Source organism: Prinia subflava, chromosome 15 (genome assembly GCF_021018805.1).
Source record: "Prinia subflava isolate CZ2003 ecotype Zambia chromosome 15, Cam_Psub_1.2, whole genome shotgun sequence".
NCBI lineage: Eukaryota > Metazoa > Chordata > Aves > Passeriformes > Cisticolidae > Prinia > Prinia subflava.
The window spans coordinates 11,993,863-12,019,896 of record NC_086261.1 but is presented as its reverse complement, the minus strand read 5'-3'; the positions used below and the strand labels follow the sequence as shown (position 1 = coordinate 12,019,896).

At 39.2% G+C, this 26,034-nt stretch overlaps 1 protein-coding gene across 5 annotated transcripts in view; it reads left to right on the top strand.

The window, feature by feature from the left end:
• ATOSA (atos homolog A) overlaps positions 1–25,645 on the top strand; it is a 46,869-nt gene extending 21,224 nt beyond the window's left edge. For all 5 annotated transcript variants that reach the window (XM_063413030.1, XM_063413026.1, XM_063413029.1 and 2 more), the window contains 11 exons: positions 9,395–9,579; positions 10,391–10,593; positions 11,042–11,167; positions 11,437–13,291; positions 13,931–14,047; positions 15,012–15,085; positions 15,863–15,971; positions 16,657–16,815; positions 18,608–18,676; positions 19,499–19,698; positions 25,044–25,645. In XM_063413030.1, coding sequence (XP_063269100.1) covers positions 9,395–9,579; positions 10,391–10,593; positions 11,042–11,167; positions 11,437–13,291; positions 13,931–14,047; positions 15,012–15,085; positions 15,863–15,971; positions 16,657–16,815; positions 18,608–18,676; positions 19,499–19,698; positions 25,044–25,197 — 3,251 coding nt within the window. In that variant the 3' untranslated portion in view covers positions 25,198–25,645. The remainder of the gene's footprint in view (positions 1–9,394; positions 9,580–10,390; positions 10,594–11,041; positions 11,168–11,436; positions 13,292–13,930; positions 14,048–15,011; positions 15,086–15,862; positions 15,972–16,656; positions 16,816–18,607; positions 18,677–19,498; positions 19,699–25,043) is intronic.
• The last annotated feature ends 389 nt before the right edge of the window (positions 25,646–26,034 follow it).

Below are 26,034 nucleotides of genomic sequence, written 5' to 3'. Positions count from 1 at the left end.
TTTTTAATTCCTGGCCCATGAGGTCTTTTCAGCCCGGTGGAAACTGCACAGACTGTCATATTCTCTAGAATTTAAAAATAATGCCAATTAACCTTCATTTATCTGGATCAGGGCCATTGGCTGACCTAGGTAACAGTGCTGGCATTCATTCATAACTTTCTGGTTTTCACAGGTTCCTCTAAGCCAAGGATATTTGGAATTGAGTGTTATCTGTCCTTGAGGGAGAGGGGTTGATTTTGCATCAGTGCAGGGTTTATTGCTGCACTGGTGAGTTGCTGATAGCACCTGTTTTACACTCTTACCAAATTTGTAATGTAAGTAACAAAACCAAAACTTTTAAAAAATGTGCTACATGTAGATGATCAAAATTCTTGCCCCTGAAGAAATGACATACTAACCATGCATGGGAGAGGTCTTAGTTGTTCACCTGGTTTTATGTTTTTTAGTGGTGTTTTAATAGAGTAGACTCACCAAAAACTGGACTAGGTGGGTTTTTTTCAAAAACATGTAGGCTACTGCCCACCTCTGTCCCACACTCTTCTCTGGTTTGGTTTTGTTTGGGGTTTTTGTAACCACAGTAAAACTGAGAAATTGCAATATCTATTTAAAATAGAAGCTGGCTGATAGGTATCTTTTGGGGAGATTTTCAGTGTACAAGAGCTTTGTCAGTGGCATGGTTCTCACAAGTCATCGCTTGGCACCCGACCGCAGTGTGAAGACGAGAGCGTTTGAGTACTGGTTGTTGAAAGTTTGAGTGTGTGGAAGGGTGAGTGTTTTAGTGCTTATAAAACCTCACTTGCCTAGACAACAGTATTGTGTTGAAGGCTGAATGCTCAGTGAAAGGTTTCCATAAAGTGTGATCCCATAAGTCAACGTGGTACTTTCACCAGGGGCTTTCCCTGACTCCAGCAGCTGTGGCATGCCTGCTCATTCCACCCAAAAGTGAGTCAGTGCTCTCACACAGCACTTTTCAAATTCTCTCTGGTTTGTTTTCCAACAAGTCCAACTATGGTCTGAAGCAAAGGGCACACGATGTAACAGTTCTTTTCCTTGCAATGGTTTTAGGGAAGAACCCCATTTGTGTCTGGTTTTACACCAGAGTGGAACCCGTGCACACACAGAGTACAGATGACCTTTCACAGCAAAATTTTTGTGTTCCCATTGCAGTTTTGTCAGGCACTAAATGACTCTTCCAAATCATTTGCTCAAAATCCTTTTGAAAGCTAAAAGCTACTTTATATTTCTCCTCAGAAAAGAAGTGTTATTTTATCTATATTAATAGAAAAAGAAGCACAAGTACACTTGAAAGTATATTGCCAAAGTTTCTCTGAGTACAATGAGTATTTAAGGTGGTGAGATAGAACATGAAATACCCCAAACAGAAAAATTTTTGTTGTTAATGGGGACATTTTAGAAACCAGTGTTTTTTGGCCAGGATAACACTTCATCCCTGTAAATGCTGGGCCCAAAGATCCTTGTGTCTGTTGTGAAGATACATTACAGGAAATAAACCAAGTGACACTAGCAAAAATCTGGTCAGCAAAAGGTGCAGACATCTAGGCTTTTAAGTGGAGGGCTATGCTCTCTGGCAACTCCCACAGGCTCTGGAATACCTACTGCAGGATTTTTTAAAAGGTCTGTGTTTTCCAGTAACATCTGAAAGTGATTTATTATTGTAAATTACTGCTTTCCATCTCTAAACCAATCTCTGTATAAAACAGTACAGAAGTCTGCAAGTAGTTGAATCTTTGTCAGGCTGGATTGTTAAACAAATTAAAACTGGAACTTATGTATGTCATGCTGTATTGTATTGTGTTTAGGACCTGAAATAAAATCCTGGCACACACTTTTATTTGTGTACTATAAAAATGCTGTCACAGCTGGAATTTAATGCAGAGCTGCCATCAACCTGTTTAATGGAAGGGCTGTCTTGGCTTGGGAGTTAGACTTCCCAAGACTCAATTGCAGGTGTCACACGGATGATATGCCTTCAGGAAGAGGTGAGGATTAGCTAAATAGATGTGCTTTTCCTTTGGTAACACACATTGGGTTTCATTTGAAAAGAAAGCAGCAGCTGTGGAGTCACTGCAGAATGATATCTACAGCTAACATGAAATAGGGTAACCTGAAGAAAGCCTTCAGTCTGTGTCTTCAGCCATGTAGCTGCTGCTAAATCCAAGAACTCCTTGAGTTAATGAGCAACATAATGAACATGGTCATCATTCTCATCTCCAAAGTTCCTCTGGCTGGAAAAGCCTTGATGAAAATCATCAATATTGGTGAGGGGAGCATGGAAAAAAATTATATACATAGAAATTTAGTATTGGAAAATCTGTGTTTTAGTGTAAAAAATGCTCAGTTATTTGCCAAGAAAACACCTCAGGAAGAAATTCTTGCATAGTCTGTAAGCTGAAGTGTGCTCTGCTTTCTGTTCTAGGGTGACACTTGGCTCCTTCAGCTCCCCAGACTGAGCCTTTGGATGGGTTTTGCACTGTGGTGCCAGTGCCTGTGGAGTTAGCCCAGGTCTGACCTCCACATTGCCCTTGTGACCCCCTGGGGCTAGGGTACAATTTAAAACAGTAATTTGTTTTCAGTACAATTCTGCAAAGTTTCTGTCAGCATATTTACCAGGGTAGTAAATCACTGTATTGGTGGTGAGTGAAAGCCAGATAGAAAGAAACCTTCTATTCCCTACTAGCTCCAGCCAAGTCTCTATTCTATACTCAGCACCACACTCTAATTCTAAAAGAGCTGTTTTCTCCTAATTATTTTCTTTCAGAAATGAACAGAAATGCCTGACAGAAATCCTTTTGCTTTGTTGGGATTTAAATTTTTGGTTTTGTTCAGATAGGTGCACTGACACAGTTTGTCCTAACACAATCTAGCTTAGGCAGAGCATCAGCTAAACAAGGGAAAAAGGTAAAAAGCTAGAGATAAATTAATGGAAATGATTTGGCCTGCTTCTTATAGGCATTTTTGTTTCATTATAGTATACCTTTAGGGGTTTTTTTTGTGTAGTCACATTGGATGAAATCACAATGTAGGAAATTGTAATATAAAGGAAAACAGAAATTGATGTGCTCTTAAAGGCATTGGCTGAGCCAAGTCCTCTTTGCTTTCAGGACCTGTCCAGTAGTACAGGTACAAAGTAGCACCTTTAGTTTAGGGGTCAGCAAAAAGAAAATGTCTTCTTCCCACAACTGGCTTATTTTTAACCTACTAACCATTCCAGCACTGATAATCTTACAGCTTTACACTGATATTTCAGCACTTATGTACCCATGTCAGGATAGAGTGGGACAGTTGTATTTTACAATATATGTGTTCTCTTGCAACTTTTGGTGAATTGATGTTTGAAATAAGCCTCTAAGTTCATGTTTTCAGATAATGCTTTCCTTCTACTAAAAACAGATATTGAAATTGTCATGATTGATCTACTTTACAATTGTGATTTCATTGTGGAGCAAGAAACAATTCAGCTTATACCATTTTTCTTATTCCTTTTCTTTGTCCACTTAAGGGGAAACAAAACCAGTTTCTCCGCTCAAAATGAAAATATTGGATCTAGAATCTGATGTAATGCCAAAAAATCAAAAGAAGCACATTAAACTGTTGTTATTCAGATAAAAATAGAAGCTACAGTTGGACGGAGAGAAGTGACTCAGTAAGCAGCATGGAGATGGCAAAATAGGATGTCAGCCAAAACGCAGGAAGCAAGATGGGAACACCCAGATCAGTTTAACAGTCTCTGTTTTACACTCCCAGAGAGTGGTAGTTTCTGGGATGACTGCAGGAAAGTTAAGCTTTAAATGGATTTCATGTCTGTACTTATTAAGCTGTCTGAACCTGAATAAGTTTTAGTAAAATGTGAACTGTACTTTTTTCCCCCCCAGCCCAGTTTTAAAACCAGTCTGTCTATTTACAGTAAAGCTGCCTCGAGATTAGCTCTGGGTGCTGTGAGAGGCATCCAGCAGGAAGGTGCAGGAGAGGAGCAGTGATACACACGTACCCAGGGAGTTAATGCAGCACTGCCCTCTGCACTGGAGCTCATGCCACTGATTGACTTTTATTGCTCTGCAACTCTGGAATAACTTCATCAGCTCCACATAGATCTGTCTTGAGTTTTAAAACCCCCTTACTTACAAGTTACTGTGCTTTGGTTTGTTTTTCTGGTTATAAAGTGGCATAACAACACAGAAACGGGTAAAATTCTTCCTGTTTTATGTGAAACTAAGAAGGACCAGAGGTGGTTTTTATTGTTTATATTGCTTTTGTTTTATTTGAATAGCAGGTGTGCATCAGTTCTAATATAAATTCCTATGCTGCCATTTTCTGCCTACAGCTGAACTGCTTTGATACTCAGGTAGTGGTTCAGTTTGGTACCCTGGAAAGAGTAAGCAGACAGTGACAATAAGATGAATTATGCTGCTGCTGTCCTCATGTTTTCACAATGACTGTCCCCGAGCTCAAAGATCTTGAGCCATAAGAATATCAGACAGTTGTCAATGTGTGTCAATCTGTGTAGGATTATCCCTAAATTAAGGTAACCAGTTCACTGCATTTGCCTGAGTTTAAGTAACTAATAATAATAACTAACTTGTTTCTTGAAAAAGTAGGCCATCTCATGGCTTTAACTCTTGATAGCTTAAATTATACCTAAACTCTTAATATTGCAAAGCTTTTGAAGAGTGTGAGTTCAGATATAATTATGGGTTTGTAATATGCAGACACAACATGACTGCTCATTTAGAGAATCTTGCATTTGGGGGATTCAAGGGCAACTTTCTTTTGAAGTGAAGCACAACGTGGAATTAGTTAACCAAAGCATCCGTAGGTGTTTCTAATTCCAGAAGAGAAGCTGTTAGTCAAGCGTTTACATTGTGTTTCATTTCCTTTACAGTAGTTTCTTGAATCCCTGCCTTACTCTTAAAATGTGGAAGTACCTTTAACCTGTTTCTTGGAATAGCAAGATAATAAATCTTATTCAGAGCTGATTGATTTGCAGGAAGAGCTTTTGCTGTAATGTTTTCAATGCAGAGCAATTCCCCTGCTGGGAGGTGGTGGGGTCTGAGGCTGACAGTGCAGCCACTTTTTGTCCAGTGTTCCTGACTCTCCTGCCATGGGACCCTTGGACTGAAGTGTTTCCTTAGGGACCACCTGTACTGAAAGCACAAAAATCAAATCCAAGCACTTAAGCCATGCTTTTAGTCTTTGAAAAAGGAAGGAGAGAGCAGATGTGGGCAACCATGCCACGGTGCCCACTGGACAGCCTGGGCAGGGCAGGAGCAGGGCTTTCATCAGCTGAGAATCCCAACAGCCTACACCATGCATTCCATATTTTTCTTACTGTGTTCCAGCTTTCTAAGTAAAATAGGAATGTGATTACTTTTAATCAGTGGCCTTCAAAATCCATTATGGGTGCCTAAAGATTTTCCAGGAAAGGTCTGGGCTGTTACAGAGCACATTCAAAGGCAATTATTAGTTGTTTCATGGACTCTCAAAGGAAGTAGCCCTCAATCAGTAAAGGTCAGGATTAAAGGATACTTCCAGTTGAACTAAATTGTCTTTCTTTGAAGAAACTCTCTTTGCAAAAATGAGCTTTTTCTGAGAAGAGGACAAGCTTGGTAGACAGTTGTGGTGAGCAGTGCAGTGTGAGAGGTTCTAGGACAATAAAATAAGCATGGACTAAGAGAGATTGTGGTTGTATCACAGCCTGGTGATGATGGGAGGGTAGCACAGGGCAGGAGGGGCTTTGCTGGGGCCTTTTATTGCCTTGCTGTGCCCAGGCAGGACAGGTAGCAGCTCCTGGATGCATCTTCTGGTGGCACCTGGAACACAATGGGTTACGTGATACCAAATGTCTTTGTTTCCTGGCCTAAGCCTAGAAAACAGATTAAATGCTCTTCTCAAACATGTATTTCAGGAAAACATTTTCTGTAATTACTACAGAAAAAGCTGTGCTAGGAAAGGGAAGGGAGTTGGTCTCATGCACAAGCATGACAAGGTTGGGAAGGGAGTCAGCTGAGCATAACTCAACTGAAGTTTTCAGAGAGTTATTGGGTTACAGTTGAGTTTTGAATCCCTACTACCACATAACTAACCTTAATTGGTGTTTCATGTTGTAAGACAATTTCAGTTTTTTGGCGGGGGGTTTGTAGGTTCTTATTCTCTATTCCAGTGCTCATGCACCTGTGTGTAGTGGAGGTAGGAGGACAAGGATTTGAAGACTCTGACATTTCTGGTTAAATGGGCTTTTCTGTTTTTCCAGAAGGTGTAGCAAATGAGCCTTTGTTGAGGTTGGTATGTGCAGGAGGCAAAGGAAAACAAAATGATGTGCCTTCAGGTTTCAGTTCTCCAGTACTGTATGCTTTGCTCTATGCACAGTAGCTTCAGTCTAAATTTAAATTTCTCTTTCTTCCTCCTAGAGTAGTCTGACACCTGCTGCTATCTCTTGTGCCCACCTGGTCAATAACCTTTAGTTTCAATGTATTGCTTAGAGGGCTGTAGTTCCTTATTACTTTAATTCTTATTTATTTGTTTCAACTAACTGGATTTTTTGCTATTTTAAGGAGATTAAACCCCAGACAGTGCAGAGATGCATATTTTATGCTATATACTAGGCATGTTGCATTGCTAGAAATGAGGCAGAACAATAATCATAGTTGTATAGTCAGGTTATAGGATTGAGGTTATTCTATACACAATATATGATGTGTCCTAGGGCTGATTCATACACAAAACCAGCACACACACAGTAAGACTTTTTTTAACTAAACACTGAGTTTGCTGTTTCTATAAATGTCATTGCACCCTTGTCCTCAATTGCATCAACTTGCATCATCTGTGTCTGTTGTATAGGAACAATTACCAGGCTTCTCAATGGTTATAAGGTTTTATCTTTATGAAAACTCTTAGAAGTTGCTAAATTATATATAAATCTAGTTAAGTTAAAAAATGATATTATACCACATAAACTTTGTAGGAAAAAATTTATTTCTCAATATCTCTTGCTGTTTGTGCTTTATTTATTTAATTTTTTTTGAAAGACATCTCAAAATGTCTGTGTCTTGTAGTGACCTGTGATATATCTGTGAAGGCACTAAGCACTTTAGTTATGCAATATAAGTTTTGATATCAGAGGCTTTTTAATACAAAAAAGGGGTGGGTTATTTTGCCTAAATCTAACTGCTCAGCCAAAGCACTCTGGCCATAGGATTTGTCCATTAATTTCTGTCAAGTCCAAAAGATTTTGACAGCATATGGATTATCTTCTTAAAAAGAGAGCTAAATAATAGAAAGTCTACTGCTTTATCTGGTAAACTGCTAATGAGAATTGAAGAGTATGTCTGTTTTACTGTTACTTGGCACTTAAAATTCTCTAGTGTAAATTTTCAGGTATCACATTTTACTGTGCACATGCTGATCACACACTCTTTGCAATTTTTCTTAAACACCATACTTGTTTTTACATATTTTAACTAAAAACAATTATTCTTGCAGGTCTTCGTAGGAGTGAATTAGTTTTGTTTAGTCTGCTAAGCATGAGACAATTCTTGTTTAAATTGATTTCACTCCTGTTGAACACTTTCTAGATTTCTGAACTTCTGTGTCAGAGTAGGCAAAATACTCCAGTAGAGATCCTTCCTGCTGTGACTTTCTTGAAATTACCATGGCCTTTGGACATACAAAGATGAGCTTAGCAGCAAGATAATGCTGCAAATTTTTTTTTGTCTATTATTTATCCAAATTCCATTTTCCTATTCCCAAGTATGACTTGCCTATTGTTCACCAGACTTCCAGCTGAAAAAAAAAAAGTGCAGGTGCCTAATTTTGTAGGTGACTCATATCACTACCTAAGAGTCTTGTCTTCTCTGTTATTTACCATTCCTTTAATCTTTCATGCACCCTTTATTAGATATTTTTTGCCATCCATCAGGTGAATGACCATTTTAACTCATGCCAGATGAATTAATGTATTGTTCTCGTGCCATATGGGATCCTCCAGGGTAATTCATCTGTCCTCTGGCTCTTCTTCAGCAGTGGGCTGACTTCTCTTACTTACCTTGTGTAGATCCCTTCAAACAGTCTGTAAGCCCTGGGGTCCGTGGTGTACAAGCCTGGGCTGGACAAATATGTACATGCAAAAGCTAGTTGTACACACTTTAGGATTTGCATATGCAGATAATTGCACATTTAATTGGAGCTTTTGTTTCATGCATCCATTCTTGTGTGCATCTCTCAAGTCTGCCTTGCAATGTTTGCCAAATGCTCTGCTATGAGGGGACCAAGACAAAAAAGACTTCTGAAAGGTACTTTGTGCATGATAATTGAAACATGAATAGAAATTAACTCTCTCCCTGTGGCAGTTTTGGTGGATAACATAGGACATCTAAGCTAAAACTGTGAAGTTGTCATGTGCTTTTGTTCCCCTAAAGCATCAAAATAAAGGTAAAGAACTGCTGGCAGCCCTGCCTCCACCCGCTTTTCTTTGCTGCTCTTAAAATAGGCTTTGAAGTGAATGTATTTTAGCTTTCATGGAAAAGAGAGTTTTCTGAAACCTCTTCAGTAATTGAATAATTTTGAAACTTGAAGTGTTTTGAAGCAGAGAGGGGAACGACATGATCTGGTTGTACTTAAATCTGTTTGAATGATGGGTGACATCCTCGTGATGAGGGAGGAGGAGGAGAAGGGTGCTGTATAAAACACTGTAAAATGGTGGATCTTAACTCTTCAGGAACTGTGTGTGCCAGGGCTCTTCGTGAAGAGCAATGCCAGCTGCTGCTTTGTCTACAGACTTGTTGAGTTTTCATTCTTTGCACAAGTTTAGACTGACCGTGGTACAAAACAATGAATACTCTGTATGTTTCTTCAGAACATTTCCTATGTGTTAATGGTAACTAAAAATGGACCTCTGAAGTAAGCCTTGCTCTCAGCAGGAAGGACTTGCAATAAAAATCTTAAAGAACATTGTGTCCCACTTTTTCCATAATAGAAATAAATATTTCTTTTTCTTTTTCTTCTTCAATTTTTAATCTGTTTTATTATATATTGTGGCTTTTTATTCCATCTGTCACATGATAATAACAATGCCAAGTCATACTGTCTTGATGTCATACATCAGACTTCTCCCACAAGAGCCCAGGAAACCCTTTGTCTTCTAGAAAAGCTGTTGGGGAAAAAAAAGTTCTTTGTTTGTAGTGAGAACATTCTGAGATGAAGTTGTTTTGTGGTGCTGGAGTGGGGAGTGGTGGGTTTATGGGGAGTGCAGCCACTCTGACACAAAGATCCATTTCCAATGGCCCGCTCTCTTTCAAGTGTAACTCACACAAACTGCAGGGTCAGCCAAGGGTTATACAGCAAATGTCACTAATTTTTTGTCTTTTTGCAATGACAGATACTTTGGATGAATACTTTGAGTATGAAGCTGAGGAGTTCCTGGTGTCCTTGGCCTTGCTGATCACTGAGGGCCGGACACCAGAGTACTCGATCAAGGGCAGGACAGAGGGCTTCCACTGCCCGCCAGCACAGTCAAGCCAGCCACCAACAACTAAGCATGAATGCAGTGACAAACTGGCTCAGGTATGGTGGGGGTACCCTTTTCATGTCCCAAATCCTTGCCACCGTGGGTAAAGTCAGCCAAGAACCCCACGGTGGATTCACAGTTAAGCATGAGTAACAATGGCTTTCTGTCAGTCCTTCATTTAAATGAGTATGTAATTCAGTACCTACTAATAATAGATCTGTCCTTAAAATGAGAGATCATTAAGCCTTTTATCCTTGAACATGAAGTTCTGCATGACTACCTGAATGCAGTGCCTGTTTGAATCTTTATTATGCAAATGACAGGCACTATACTTAGTATTCTTGGTCTGGGGTTTCTTTTGAGAAAATGTAGGCTGCCTTGCCTAACTTTTTGCTTTTCCAGGTGTTCTTGAAAAGTTAGTGACCCTAAAAACACAAGCACATCAGATCTAGCCAGTCTGTTTGGGAGTAAGGTTTGAGCATCCCATCTCTTGAGTAAAGTCCTTAAGTACCATGGGAATTTAAGTTACATTTGTGCAGAAGTTAGCCTGCTTCAAGACATAGAATTTATAAAGAGGGTGCCTTGTGGAGACATAACTACAAGGTAGCAAAGTGCAGTGGTTGAGGAAGTGCATTTTTACAAGCTTTTAAAATTTCCTAAAGAAAGTTGCTCAAATGGCAACTGTAAAGGATGTGTTAATTTATTCTTTTCATTTAATGGCTCTGGAATCTTATTTCTCATTTGGTGAAACCAAACAGAATTTGACCCTTACCCTTCTCTAATACTTTGGAATGTGCTTTAAAATCAGATTTAAATCTGGCTAGTATTTTTATGGTTTGTGTATGTTGACATTTTTCTTTCCCTCAGTGTCGTCAGGCCAGGCGAACCAGATCTGAGGTTATGCTTCTGTGGAAGAACAATATCCCAATCATGGTAGAAGTGATGCTCCTTCCAGACTGTTGCTATAGTGATGAAGGGCCCACCACAGAGGGGAGTGATTTAAATGATCCTGCAATCAAACAAGATGCATTGCTGTTAGAAAGGTGGATTTTGGAGCCAGTTCCTCGACAGTAAGTTGGATATGAAAATTAGTTGATAATTGGAAGAATCTTGTCATGTTAAAGTCCTTAAAGTAATCAGTTAGTGGTTTTGAACTGGCTCTTTGCTATGAGGACTGATATAAGAAAAACCACTGTTGGTAGTGAAATTGAAGCATTTCAGTTTTAGTTGTCTCATACTCAAAACTTCTGCAGTGCACATTGTGCAGTGCAGTGTGAAATGATCCTGGCTGCAAATGGTCCTTTTAATACATGTAACATTTCTTATGTCAAATTTTGTCAATTTTAATGTGTATAAAAACAAATCCAGCTCTGGAATCTTCAGAGTGTTTGAGGAGTTTTTGCTTTTCTTGATTAAGCTGTATTTTATTTTCTGACTAAAGATCTGACACTGTTCTAGTTCCAATAGGTCTCTGAACATTCTTCCCAACACTCATGTGTTTATCTTTAAATGCCTTAGGAGTGGAGATCGATTCATTGAAGAGAAGACCCTTCTGTTGGCTGTTCGCTCCTTTGTTTTCTTCTCTCAGCTGAGCGCCTGGCTGAGTGTTTCACATGGTGCTGTTCCCCGAAACATCCTCTACAGGTACGCCTGGAATGGGAAAAAACTCGTTTGCTGTTTGCAGATTGCTGCAGCTTGTCTGAAATCATTCCTCTCTCCTGGCTTCCTGCTTGCTTTTAGAAGGTGCCATATTGTTGGCCCAGTATTTTGGCAGTTCTGTAGATTTGTGTACTATGCAAAGTGCAGCATTTGCTGATGTTTCTAGTGCTTTTTCCTAGACATTTGTTATGAAGTAGATAATGAAAAGCTTTTAATTTAGCTGTTTTGGTAAATGCCCTTTGGTATTGTTTCAGGGTGAGCGCTGCGGATGTGGACTTGCAATGGACGTTCTCCCAGACACCCACTGAGCATGTCTTTCCTGTTCCTAATGTTTCTCACAACGTGGCCTTGAGGGTCAGCGTCCAGTCCTTGCCCAGGCAATCCAACTACCCAGTTTTGACCTGCAGTATTCACACCAACCTTAGTTTTTACGAAAAGCGAATGCAGGAGCGTAAGTTCCACGTGCGCAGCGACCCCAGTGCTGCTCAGCAGTGCAGCACTTCCAGTCCACAGCGCTTTCGTGGGAAACAGACATGGACAGTGACACCTGAAGGCCTACTTAATGGAAAAAAGATGCCTGAATTTACTACATCTTTTAGAAATTTAAAACTTTATCCATCTACCGGACTTGGATCTGACTTTGGGGCATCACAGTCTAAAGTTCAGTGCTATAATGGCACAGCAGACAATAAGACACAGTCTCATGAAACACCGGTCAGAACTTTTAAATCCTATTCTCTAGTTGATTCTCGTGTTTCAAATAGTCATTGCTCTCATCAGCCCACAGGAGAAACCAATCCTTTGATAGGCTCTTTACTTCAAGAGCGACAAGAAGTCATTGCAAGGATTGCTCAGCACTTGATTCACTGTGATCCAGCCACTTCACCAGTTGTTGCTGGGCGTCCATTCACCACACATGAAAACATCTCGGCTGCACCGAAAGCTTTTCGGAGTACTTTCGAGGAGGAAAACTTGCCAAGGAAAAGCAAGGAAAGCTCCCCTGTCCCTGCTGCCAACTTAGACAATGCAAAACAGGAAGATGGTGGTGAAGGCAAAACTAGAGCAGTGCCAGAGGTGACAGTGCTCGATGGCCGTGTTCCAGGGAGCCACTGTGGCCGTCAGTCGGCAGGGGAGAGTAGCCCCCTGATCGATTCCCTGCTCCAGGAGCGGCAGGAGGTGATAGCCAGGATTGCCCAGCACCTGATTCATTGTGATCCAGCTACTTCCCATGTTGCTGGACGTCCATTCAAAGTGCATGAGGCCAGTCCAGTCACGTCAAAAATCTTCCGAAGTACGTATGAAGATGAAAATTTGCTGAAGAAAGGCAAGGAACCATCTTCTGTTTCTTTAGCTAAATCAAATTTTTCTGTGTTAGAAGACAGCAGTAAATCAGGGACAAAGACACCTGACACTCCTATCAGTCCTTCTAGGTTTGATGGAGAATTGAAGACTTCTCTGAAAGTCCAAGCAAGAAGAAAGTTGGTTTTAGCAAAACCCAGTGAAGCTGTCCAAAATGCATTTCATCAGACTTCAAATAAAATTTCTCATGCATTTAGTAGTACTCACACATCATCATCATCATCATGTATTAAAGAAAATAAATCTGAAGTTCCAGATAAATTGGAAATACATTCTGGTTATGCACAGAAAGACCAGGTAACCAACAGAATTAAACAGGGTTCAAATTCCAGCAACACTGATGAACAGATTTGCACAAATAAACTTAAAGAAAGAACAGTTGTTAGTGAGAACAATGGCACAGACAGTTTTAATAATTTACAGATAGAAAAATGCAGAATACTTGAAGGTACAAAAAAAGCAACTGTGATGCCAGTATTTGACTCTTTGCACAAAAATGAGCTCAACTGTTTAGACAGAGACTCCAAAAAACCAAATATTTATGAGCAAAATACCCAGCTTGTTAGTATTGAAAATTATTTAAATAAAGACCACGACAGTTTCAAAAACAAAACCAAACAAGATAAAACAAAAACTGCACATGATGAGAATGAAGACCCGACAGGCCTCGACTTTCAAAGCACTGCTCAGAAGAAACCTGCAGAAGACAATGTAGTTAAGTGTGAGCGGCAGAAGAACCCAGACGTACAGGTAAATACACAAGGGAACAGACAATAACTCCTGTAGCTGCCATTGGCAGATAGCTTGTACCCTCTGTCTGTAAGGGCCAGCATGAAGAGGACTTTTCAGCCTCACCTTGTAGGCAGCGGCCCATTATCATTGTAATCTTGGCCTGAAGTCACTCAGGAAGGATTTCTTCGTGGAAAGGGTTAAGGATGAGAATGGACTGCCCAGGTGGTGGAGTCACCATCCCTGGAGGTGTTCAAGAAACAACTTAGAGCTAATAGAGTTGACAAGGTGACCTTTCAGATGATTCTGTGTGATGGGCTAAGCTGGCCAGTGGTGCCTTCCCTAAACTGCATCAGTTTAACATGGAGAACACTGTCCTATTCCCCTCCTGGTGACAGGGTTATGAATGACTGTTTCCACAGGCAGTGAGGCATCCTGATTTGTAGAAATACACTCATCTGAGTATGGAATGTGATCTTTTGGGAGCAGTCTGTGTAACTGCAGATTGAGTCAAGGGGAACTTACACTGAATGTTTCATCCCATGCTAGTGTAGATCCACGTGGGTCAGGAGTCTTCTCCCTTACAGCAAGTGTTTTTATGGTAGGTCACTGAAATATCCCGTTGATAACCTTACCAAAGTAAATTTGCTTTGCTGGCAGAAAGCACCATCTCTAAAACACACAAATACGTGGCGGAAACACAATTTTCGATCCCTGGATGGAACTTCAACCAAGGCTTTTCATCCCAGAACTGGACTGCCTCTGCTTTCAAGTCCTGTAAGTTATTCTTGAAATTCTTTTAGCTGAGAAAGGGGCTATTTGTTCTTCTAATGTTTGTGCATGGTATAAAATTTGACAAAATACCTAGGTGAAGTGTGTGTGTTGACTTTGTGTCACAGTGAATGCTCTTGTGAGGAGAAATTAATGCTTAAATGAGAGTTAACATGTAAATTAGGCTGAACAATAATTTTGGAAAAGAAAATGTTAAAGACGTAGTTATTGAGATCATATCAAGATTAACAAAAGGTAGCATTAGAAAAAATGATGGAAACAATGCTTTGGTGTTATTTTAGAGCAGAAAAGGAAGCATTTTGAAGATCAGTGTAAGTGTACATTTTAAGTGTAAGTTAACATTTTGTCATTTAGGAGGTTTTGTGTTAGTTTTTAATACCTCATTGCCCATTATTCCAAAGCCTTTGTTTCTGTGAACAGTTTGTGCTGTACATTCTTCAGTAACTAGAGGTGTCATGGAATGACTTAGTGAAACAAAGCTGCTGTGATAAGGCAGGCACTGGCAGGCACTGTTACAGTTCTTGGCAGGTTGTTTGGAGTTTTAAAAAAACAGGCAGTTCCTATTAGAACTACTGAAGTAGTGATGTCCTGTAATCAACACATGATGTGCTTTATTCTTCATTGCCTGTAAAGGCTGTCATATTTTCAGGAAAATTGGATGGAAATTGTTACAGCCTGTTTATTAGTAATATTCTGTCCTGTTCCGAAGAGACATCAGCTTCCTGAGTGTCTTTTTTGAAATATTTCCTGCTAATCAGAATTTACAGTCTCATCATTAATAATCCTAGAGCTTTCTTCACAAAGTTTAAAATGAGTAGGAATTGCATTCTCTGGTCTGTTTTTATAAATTTGTAATGTCACAAAAATTCTTGGCAAAATGTGCTTACTTGGCAAAATTGTCTGTGGTAGCAGTTCAGTTTTCAAATTAGCATCTTCTTTCCTTGTTGAGGTTCCTCAAAGGAAAACACAGTCTGGGTGCTTTGATCTGGATTCATCGTTGTTGAAATGTCTGTCTGCAAGAAGGTATGTTTTATTTACCAGAAACATTGAGATTTTTGAGGGAGGCATAATGTGTATATATATTTATATGCTAAATCAAAGCATGTTAGCAAAGACAAAAAATGTTTTCAAAAGAACCCTTATTTTGATATAAGGCTCAGCAGCTGAGTTGCCCTGGGAGTTTCCAGGTTAGCACAGCTCTGGGACATAACCATGGAATGAGAGCTGCTGGTAGAATTAATTCTGTCCCATGCAGGGGTAAATATGCTGTCAGATACACTTTTCAGACAGAAAAGCTAGTAATTGTTGATTTTCCTTCAAACCAATGTTATTCTTGTGTTGTATTTTGTTCTTAGTGTTGAACATGTTAAGCATTTTGTCTTAACTTGTTCAGAGAACCAGCCTTTAAAAAAGAGCCAATCATGTATACACTAATACATGTACCATAAACAGCTTTTGGTGTGGTAGTTTAATGTTGGAAATATGAGTTATATTTCAGAATATGAGACAAAAGTGCCCACATACAAGAGGAAATAATCTGATATTTTGATTCCTGCTAATGGAGCCAAAGAACAAATTTTTATTGTCTTTATCCCTTGTAATGTAAAGTTAGTGAAAATATTTTTTCAGTTAACTAGAAAATGTTCTGCTAAAGTATTAATAGGCAATGTTCAACTGTTACTTCTTCAGGACAACATTTTGTAGTACAGTAAGTAAATTATTCTTTCTAGAGCTGGTTATACCCAGAAGACAAAAGCACATATGTTTATCCTTTATATTTATTCTGCCTTTTTTTAATAGCCCACAACAATGTATAAACAGAGAGGGTGATCCAGACAGCCATGGGAAACCATTTCTAAGTTCTAGTGCTCCACCAGTAACAAGTCTGAGCCTTCTGGGAAACTTTGAGGTATTGCATATTCTCTAGAATTCTTGTGGTATTTTTAATACTCTTCTGTAGTGCTTTAAATATATTACTGTGAACAATTCCAGCATTATTAGAATGTAAAAGTTCCTAACTGAATTGAATAAAATTTGTTTTCATTTCCAGCTGTAAAGGCACTTATTTCATGCCCCAGACATCTTCTGTCTCAGAGAATCAAATACAATGAGTTGCTTAAGCTTTTGTTTCCCACTACGGTCAAGTTAGAAGATGTTCTGTTGCCATAAATGAGATTTAATAACCTGTAATTGTTCGTGTTTATAATGTACTTACCTAGAAAAAAGGATTTACGCTTTCCCTCTTAAAGTCTACTTAGCATGTCACAAAAGCTGGATTAAATCAGTGTGTTAAACAGAACATGTTTGAAGTGTAGGCTCCAGCTCTTCACTTCATGTAGCATATCCAATAACAGCAACTAATAGTGCATTAATGGTTGTATTGTACTGCCCTGTGAAATATGGAGTTGAATTTGTTGGAGAAGGTTACAGAATCTAGGTTAATTTTATTTTTTTTTCAGATAGTATATGTTGACAATCACTCATAGATCCTGCAATAAAGCTCTCTGTGGGCTTTTGCACTTGTTTCCTGATTAGTTATGCTCTGTTTTATTTGAGGTGTTCCCAGCCTAAGATGCATGTGCTTTGTTTTTCAGGAATCTGTCCTGAATTTCCGCCTGGACCCACTCGGTGTCGTGGAGGGTTTCACAGCAGAGGTGGGAGCCAGTGGAGTCTTTTGTCCCACGCACATGACTCTGCCAGTTGAAGTGTCATTCTACAGCGTTTCAGATGACAATGCGCCCTCTCCTTACATGGTAAATGTGTGGTTGGATTTATTTTAAATAAATTCTGATATGTGGAGGTGAAGAGCAAGAGCTTGCCAGAGGGTTCAGAAAGTAAAGTGTTGCAGGGATCTGGCTTATTTTCAACTGCCTATGACAAAGTTCTCCTGTCCCTCTTCCTTTCCTTATCTAGTGCTTTTCCTTCTACTTCTCTGCCCCACCATTCAGCTGTTCTCATCTCGGGATACTGAATGTATTTGTCTCCCTCCCCACTGCAGTGATCAACCCCCAACATCTCTTTTTATCAGTCTAACTTAAAATAGCAGTGAGGCAATAGCTGGACTTAACCGGATACGTTTTGTTGTCCCAACAAGCGGCTGCTCTGGGCTACGAACCTCCCTGCAGAGTGCCTTAGGGCAGGCCAAGGGGCATTTGCTGATGGAGACCTTAGCCTTGGAAGTTGTTCAGCCCTTTCTCTGAAAGCAGGTATTGTCAGGGCAGTCGTGACATGTGGCACTCTCACAGGCTGCGTGGTTTGCTGAAGTGTGCAGTGACACAATGTTTGTGTTCCCGGTCCCTGGGTGCTAATTCTGTTCCACCTTTCTACAGTGACACCATGGGGTTTGCAAGTCTAAAAGTGCTCCTCTGAAAAAAGCAAATGGTGTCTTGTATGCTGGCATTGAATCAGAGGCTGGATTTGTTCTGAATGCCTGTTCAGGAACCTCAGTTTAACCTAGGCAACAGATCCAGTTTTTAGAGGTTTTTGTATGTGTATGTCTATCTAATGTATGGTAAAGGGTTTATTTAAACATGTAAGTCAAGCAATGAACATCTGAGTATCTCAATATTTAGATTTTAAATTCACAGAAGTTACCATATTTCTGCCCTTCTGTTTTAGAAAGTATTCAGAAAATGAAATTGCTTAGAGTTTAGTAATGGCTTTGAGTTTAAACTTGTGTATGTCTTAGCTGCTGCAAAAGGTATCTATTCTTTTGCTTTCATCTTTCTAGATTGTTCCATGTGATTTTCTAGGAGGTAAAGGGATTCCCCTGTCCCTCAAATGGTTAAATGGCATTGCTTATTTTCCTATCTGCGTTTCATTGTTTCAGGCTTTTCCACATGCTATTTCCAAAAATGCTATTATGGCTGAGTCTCCCTGGATTAATACAGCATTTGTGTAGTGCCTCCATCATCAGAAACATTGTTTCTGTCTGTACAGCTAGTTTCTCTGCTTTGGGGTCTTTTTTTGGTTGTTTGGTTTGGTTTCCAAGCCCAGTGCACGGCGTGCAGCAGTGGTGCCCTGCGGGGTGACCTCGGCAGGAGCACAGCACCCGTGCCCACTGGGGCTGCTCTGTACAGCACAGCTGGCACAAAAGCAGATGTCATCCTTCTGAAAGTTTGGATTAGAATGGAAGATTAAGTGCATCTGCTGCCTTTGAAAAGCAAAAATGAGTTCTGTGAGATCTGGAGTATTAGTGGTGCAATTGTAGCTCATATAGAAATGGAGAGGAGGAGACAAATGTTTCATTTTAACCTCCCAGCTGCTTTGAAAAAGAAAGCTCTGTTTTGTCCTAGCTCCCTGACGTGGAGAAGATGTGAAAACTCGAATCTTGTTTCAAGAGGAGAATGTACCTCTTATTGCACAGCTTTTAATTGTCTGACAAAGTATCTGTAAGGCCCCTACTGTTGATTTTTTAACTGCATTGCCTTCTCTATTTTTAGCTTTTATAAATTACTGATTATGTTTCAAATAAATGCAATTACATGACTCGAACGTTTTGATTTGTTTATCTCTGTGACCTAAATATGTGTTTTGTTTTTGTAGGGTGTAATTACTTTAGAGTCCCTTGGTAAAAGGGGTTATCGGGTACCGCCTTCAGGAACAATACAAGTGGTACGTACTCAGCACATAAGGGTGCCTTGAAACCACTCATGTCAAGAAAGTCATGCAGAGATGAGGTTACTGGAGATGAGCACAAAACTAGCAGAGAAAATGTGCATCTCTGTAGGTATCGTAGTAATTCAAAGTAGAAATCTGTGCGGGACAAAAAAGATTCCAAATCTTTGAACACTTCTGTGCTCTGAGGAGCCTTAAAATCAGTTCCGGGAGATTCAGAATACTTGGAGGACATTGTGGCTTTGAAAAAGTGATTGGCAAGTAATTAGGCCACAGTCCAAATCCTGAAATTCTTCTAAAGCAATTAAGATTGAATAATTGTATAAACCTTTTGTAATATTTTCACGCTACCTTTACTTTTGTAATAGAACCCCAAAGTAAATCACAGTCATTGCTTAGAACCAATGAACTGCTCTGTCTTTTAAGAACCCAGTCCAAGATAACACATTCGTAATTTCAGGTTTAAAAGCGGAGCCCACCACTGTGCTTCCTGCGAGTGTATTGTGTCTGGAAAACAGTGTAGACAAAAAGCTGACTGGAAAAATAAACAAAAACGGGGATGCTGATTAGCAAAGTAAGACTAGTCATATACTAGTGTTTCATTCAGATTAGATTGTGTTTAGCATTGTATTTAAAAATGGGAATTGCTGGTAGCTGAAGTGTTGAAAACCAGCAAGGCTTCACAATATCTTTGTTTTCGTATGGTACAGAAGCAAAGTGCATAGAGAACTACTTTGACAGATTGAGTTTGGGTTAGGTTTTCTTTTTTTTAATTTGTCATCTCTAACAAGTATTGTATTGAACTGTTTGTCTTTTCAGACCTTATTTAACCCTAACAAAACTGTGGTGAAGATGTTTGTGGTGATCTATGACTTGAGAGAAATGCCAGCTAATCATCAAACATTCCTACGGCAAAGAACTTTTTCTGTTCCTGTGAGACGAGAAATGAAGCGAACTGTCAATAAAGAGAACAGCCACCAGACTGAAGAAAGGCTACTACGCTACCTCATACATCTGAGGTAAGCTCCTTGAAGTTAAAAAACCAAAATAAAACAAAAAACGCCCAAAAAACCAAGCCAAAACCACAAGAAAGTATCTGCCAAAATTTAACTCATAATTTCTTTCCCAGCCAGCCTTTCTGTATATTGAAATAAGAAAGAATGAAAAGAAAAAAAAAACTTACTTGGTTTTAAGCTAGACAGTAGAGGAAGAAGAGGTGATAAATAATTTGAGTTTTCTTTGGGAGAAAAAAAGTTAAATTATAATATAAAGCTCTCTCTTGGCATTAAAGTATTTTGTATAGCATTGTAAAGCTTAAATCTTTTCTTGGTGAGAAAGAAATTTTTCTGACTGCATTGGTGCATTTTTTTTTGAGGTTACAGGAAATAGTGAAAGTGGATGTTATATGGGCAAAAGCCAAAACTAAGAGAAGGTGCCCTGGTGTGCTTCACGTGTGCCTCTTCACCAGAATAGCTTGTAACATGAAAAATGGTCTGAGCTACTCCTAAAAATACAGTGTTTAGTGGCAAAAATGTAAATACCTGTTTCATGGTGCAATACTGGTGATTATGCCTTTCACTTTATAAAATATTCACTCAATCTTCCTTAAATGATTCACAAAGCACTGCCTGAAACCAGACGCTGTGCTGCTGCTCTTGGGGTGTTCTGGAGGCTGCAGCTGGAAACAAAGGGAATGATGGATATACTCTGTCCCCCTGCAGTTTGCAGACTTTTTGCATGTGCTTTTGTAGTAAGAAATGTCTGTACACACAGACCAAGGGCTTTCACTGCTGCACTTAAAACCCATCAGCAGCTGACATTCTGAAGTGAGCAAGCAGAACAGAATCAAATATCTTACACTTTTCTATTGTTCTACAGTTATTTCTGGTATATATTATTTTTCCTATTTAATGGCATTGATTTCTATCCAACAGACTTCTGAAACACAACCTCATCTAGAGCAGTGATTCTAAGCCAGACTCTCCCATTAAATGAAAGTTGACAGTCATAAAAAAGTGTGTTGGTTTACTGGTGTGTGAAAATAGTGTCATGAGAAGGCTGTCAAACAGTGTTTTCATTCTGAAATTTAGCCTGGATTAAAATTCAGCCTTTCAGGCCACACTAACTTGCAAGGTCTAACCTAATCACTTTCTAAAATTTTTCCTTTAGGGCAAATTTTGAAAAAGTGTGTAGTCCCAACAGAAGGCTCTGTTCAGGTGCTGTGTTGATCTGACTGTGCAGAGGAACTGGGGACAGGTCTTGGCTGCAGTGTGGATAAAACTGTGGCCAGCTGAGTCTGGCATACCTGCATGAAGAGCAGTGGTCTTGTGTCCCTTTTCAGTTTCTGCTTCACTGCAGTCTGTAAATTTCTTGTTGACACACTCAAGAATTACTTCTATCTGAAGGCAAACCTGCTTTTCGCTCTCTCATCTGGAGAGAGCAGAGACATACAGCTAGAAGTCTTTTTTAATAGCTTCCTATTTCTGATACCTGCTGAGAGACAGAAATGTCACAGTTCTGATGCCTCTCATTTTGAAATACCTGTACAATTGAGCTCAGCTTTCAGACCTCTGGTAGGGATCAGTTCACAGGTTTATGATGTGTAATTGGAAATGTATCCATTTCTGATGGAGAACCCAAAATCATAATTATGATGCTTAGCTGCTTACTTTGGAAAATGAATAACTAGAGAGTATGCCACAAGTTTTTTCTTCAATGATAAACTCAAGCTTTGGGTCCTTTCTCATAATGTAAGAATGGCAGATCTCCTTGAAACATTAAAGTAGCTTATCTAGATCTGTCTTGTGGTTTATTATATCGAGCACTTATAATTTTACAAAAGACTCAGTTGTCCATTTAGTAACCTGTGTTACTAAAGAAGGATTTTAATTAGGATGGCTTAAAAAATCTTAGTAGTAGATTAATTAATGTAAGTTGGTTTTAAAGCTTTATTTTTCAAAGCAAAGTTTCCTCAAGCCTGCTTTACTGAGAAGTTATGCAAACCTAAAAAGTTTTAACTATTCAGATTTACTTTTGTTTGTTGCTCAAGTTGACTCAGAACAGCCTTTCAGTTTTAGTTGCAGTACTCATTGAGCACAAGCATCTTAAGCTCACATATTGAAATTTTGTTTAAAAAAAACAAATGAAGTCACCACCAGTGAGCTGCATTGTGGTCGCATCTGCTTGCGAGGCCTTAATCACAGTTGTCAGCACTCACATTATGAAAGCTTCTTTTCAAGTGGTAATTCAGCAAAAACGCTTGCATAGGTCTGGAGCTTAGCATTGGCGGCCAGATTTTCTACAACAGTCTTTAAAGTGTCAGATTTATTGTGTGTGCAGCTCTGTGTGTTGGTTCTGTTCAATCTGCCATCAGACTGTACTCGTACCCGCAGCTCCAGGATGGAGGTACCGAGTGTAGCTGCACACACAGCAGAGCTTTATTCATTATAAAACCCCCCGAGAGCTGTTGCACCTGCAGTTTGCTTTTTGAAGATGCTTTGGGGATAATTGTTTTGTTGCATGTGAAGCAATGACTTTTTGTCTTGTAATTAAATCTACTTGAGGATGAGAGCTGTGAGCTCAGCTCTGCGTGTGCCTTGTTTGTGCCTGGCGTTGTGGGGATGATGACCATCTGTGGGTTTCTAGGTCACGTTCTGGCACCCTTGTAAAAAGTAATTAAACATCTAACCTGCCCACAGCTCAGCATTTTTCGAGTTTTTAAAGCTTGGTCAACAGCCTTAGTTACTGACACCATGCCAGGAATTGCTTGGGGCATAGCTGCTGTTGCCTAACAGCTGAACAGGGGTTGTTGCTGAGGGCTCAGTGGGAGGGTAAGCTTGAAACTGGTTGTTAAAAGTAGTGATTCCTCAAGGTGTTGAGAAACTTTTTTAAAATGCTGTCCTAATGTGACATACACCTTTATTGGAGAAAGCTGAAGATACCTGCTATTACTGATTTACTAGCTGCTTTTGATCTTTCTGGTCTCTCAGCATTTTTTCTTATCTAGAAATTTTTCTCCTTGTCCTAATGCTATTACTTACAGATTTTATAGATTGTGTGGTATAGACTTTTTCACTTACAAAACACATCTTGTTCTATATGTTTTCATGATTATCATGCTTTTCAGGATTATTCTGTTTCCATGAATTACTCTCTCTGTGAATTTTGATGGCCTATAAAATACATATAGGGGCTTTGTGCTTGTATTTGTAATTTCTTCAGTAAAGTTCCTCTGCCAGTCTCTCTAGCATCTGGTATTTGTGTGTTTAAGCATTCCTGTATTTGTCTGTTGTTGCTGTTCATAGGACACAGTCTGTCAGAGACCTTGGTCGTGTTGGAGAAATTTCTTAATTTCTTTACACAGAACTACTGGAGCTGCCACAGCTCTGGAGTGAGTCCCATGCTGGCCACTCCATCACCACCCTGCAAGGGTGGGGAATGCTTGTCCCCATAAAAAGCAACATTTCTAAACCAAATAACTAGGGTAGACCTATCTAAAAGAAAAAAAAAATAGGTAATGGATGCAGACATGAGAAGAATCCCTTGAACTTTGCTGCTGTCTCACACTTATCCTTCTTCAATCCTTGTGAAATGTCATGCTCAGAAAAGTCACGTTGCAGGGAACCACTATTTACTGAGCAAAGGGAGTCTTGCAGTCATAGAAAAGAGCAAGCCTGAGAAGTTTAAAAATAGACCATGCTAATAATTCTTCTGAAAGCTCCATGTGCAAAGTAGGAATTGAGATCTGTTTTATGATGGTGCTTTGATAACTAGATCTATAGGAATTAATTTCAATCATACTTTTGCTGCAAAAGACCTTTCACTAAAGTTTTTCCTTTTAAAATACATTATGAGCTAGATTCTGAGTTAACTGTTTGTGGGGTTTGCTTTGTCCCTTTGTCCCTGTCTCTCTCTCTCTTTGTCCTTGTGCTCTCCTCCACATCTTCTCTTAAGATAGTGTCTTCTCCCTTTTGCCCATCAGGTAAAGGGCTTACACACTGACAGCACTGAGCAAATAAATAGTGATGGATGAGATCTCTGTGGGAGCCAGTAGGAGCATTCTGCTGGACCCTGCTGCATTTAATGTCCTTGACAGTTGTAGCTAGGAGAACAGAGTTTTCCTTTGTCTGGCTGTGGGGATGACTACAGGCTATTGTGCATCACTTGCCTGAACAGAACAGTGCCACAGAATCAGAATCACAGAATTTCTGCAACCTGCCTTTCTCAGACGATAAAGCCTTGATGGATCTTCTGCTCTTGTCTTTATCCTACCGCTCAGAATTTCAGTCAAATTGTGCATAGGTTTATTCTAGAGATACTGCTTCTGCTTCAATGGAGTCAATACATAAAAGCCTATTAAAAATCTGTGCAAATTGTCATACATGATAACACAGCATGCATTGCTCTCTCAGCATGGTATCACCTTGTTGTGACAACAGCAATGGCTTTTCTGTTTCTATTGCAGCAGCAAGAGCATTTCTCTCTCACTGTGGCATAGTGGTAGTGACATTAAGTTCGGTTGCTGTAAGAAATGCTCCTTAGGCTCTTCTGCCTTTCCTTGTGAAGACAAGGAAATTACAGAGTTCTGCCACATGAAAATTATAGAATACAATTCTGTAAAATGCAGATCTTGTCTCCCTATATATGGTTGTTAACACCCAGGGAAAGTGGAACTGGCACGTTCCTGCAGGTCCTGAATTAGGCTGTTCAGCTGCAGCCTAAAAGAAGAATAGGCCAAGGCAAATTCACCACTGTTCACTTTGACTGGGCCAGTGAACTGCAGTCTCTCTGAAATGTTCCCTAGTGTGTGCAAAAAAATTTGTCTGCCTGCAGAGATCCCAGTACCTACTGCTTCTCAAGACAACTTCTTATATTTAGAGTGTGGTGTAAAGCAGTAATAAACTTTCTAGTGTTACATTCATAAAGAGAACAATGAAATCTGTCTGTATGATTGCTGGAACTGAAATGCATATTCTATTTGTATACAGTTGAAAATCTCCTTTTCTGTGTGCTCAGGCCACCCTTTGGACATTTTGAGGAGTGCTCACTGAAGACAATTTTTTTCTGTTCCTGATTGCTGAGGATTTTAATCTTCAATGTACATAATGGCAGTGTGAACTTCAAATATTCCATGCCACTTTCAAAGCTGTGCACTGCATTGGTGATTAGGAACAGAACCTTTAAATGTCAAAAGAAACAAAGCAGAATGAAAGTGTTAGGATATTCTTCCTCTTTTCATTTTAACTGACTAATTTTGTTTGTTCAAATGTGTTTTGGCCCTAATGTTTTAAGAGTGCATTTTATTTAATAATTTTTAAAGTTTATTCTTTTGGTTTAGATAACACAAGCATTTGTATCTTTTCAGGTTCCAGAGTTCTAAATCTGGAAAGATCTACCTCCACAGAGATGTAAGGCTCCTATTCTCTCGGAAATCCATGGAAGTTGATAGCGGCGCTGCATATGAACTCAAATCTTACACTGAATCTCCAACAAATCCTCAGTTTTCACCAAGATGCTAGCAAACAATGGCAAACTAAAGTATTCATTTTACTGTTGAGTGCTCCTTGCAAGCAAAGATTGGTAGAGACAACAGTATAAAGTTAAGTCTGTAAAGGAATAAAAATAGCGCTCAAGAGAAAGAAGGTTCTGTGTGATCCTGGACCAGTTTTTAAAAGGTTTCTGGAATGAGCTTTGTGTATTCCAAGTAGACTGGAAACATACTTAAATCTAATCTTTTTGTACTGTTTAAAACCACTTCATTGGATGTGTTGCAATAGCAAATTCCCAAGTTAGTTTAGTGTTTACACTTTTTATTTTATTTTTCAGTTATTTAATATTTAATGTTTCATTTAATACTCATGTGATGTTTGTCTTTAGTGTTCTAATGTAGCATAAATCCTATGTAAAATCATACTATGTATTTTTGGCATTAATATTGAAATCTGAAATATATACAGATGTCTTTAATCTGTGTGCTGTTTTAAGTGATATTCATTTAAGTTATTGAAAATGGGGACAACAGATGAATTTCCATAACATTTCATACTATGCAAGCATTTAGCTGTTTTTTCTCTTTAATGGTACCATTTTCCATTTTTTCTCACATCCAGATTTAATAACACTTGCAACCACATTGCAGATTATTTACTTACTCATACATTCAGATCATTAATTCAATTCACATTTTGCTCCCTCAATTTCTTTTCTTAAGGGCCATTTTAATTTTGCTTTCTGTTATTAGTTTTCCTCACATAAAATTTGCACCCTCCCCCATTTTATTTCCTAAATTGTGTTAAAGGATGTACTGTGCAAACAAATTAGTATTTATATCTCAAATATATGCAAAAGCTATGAAA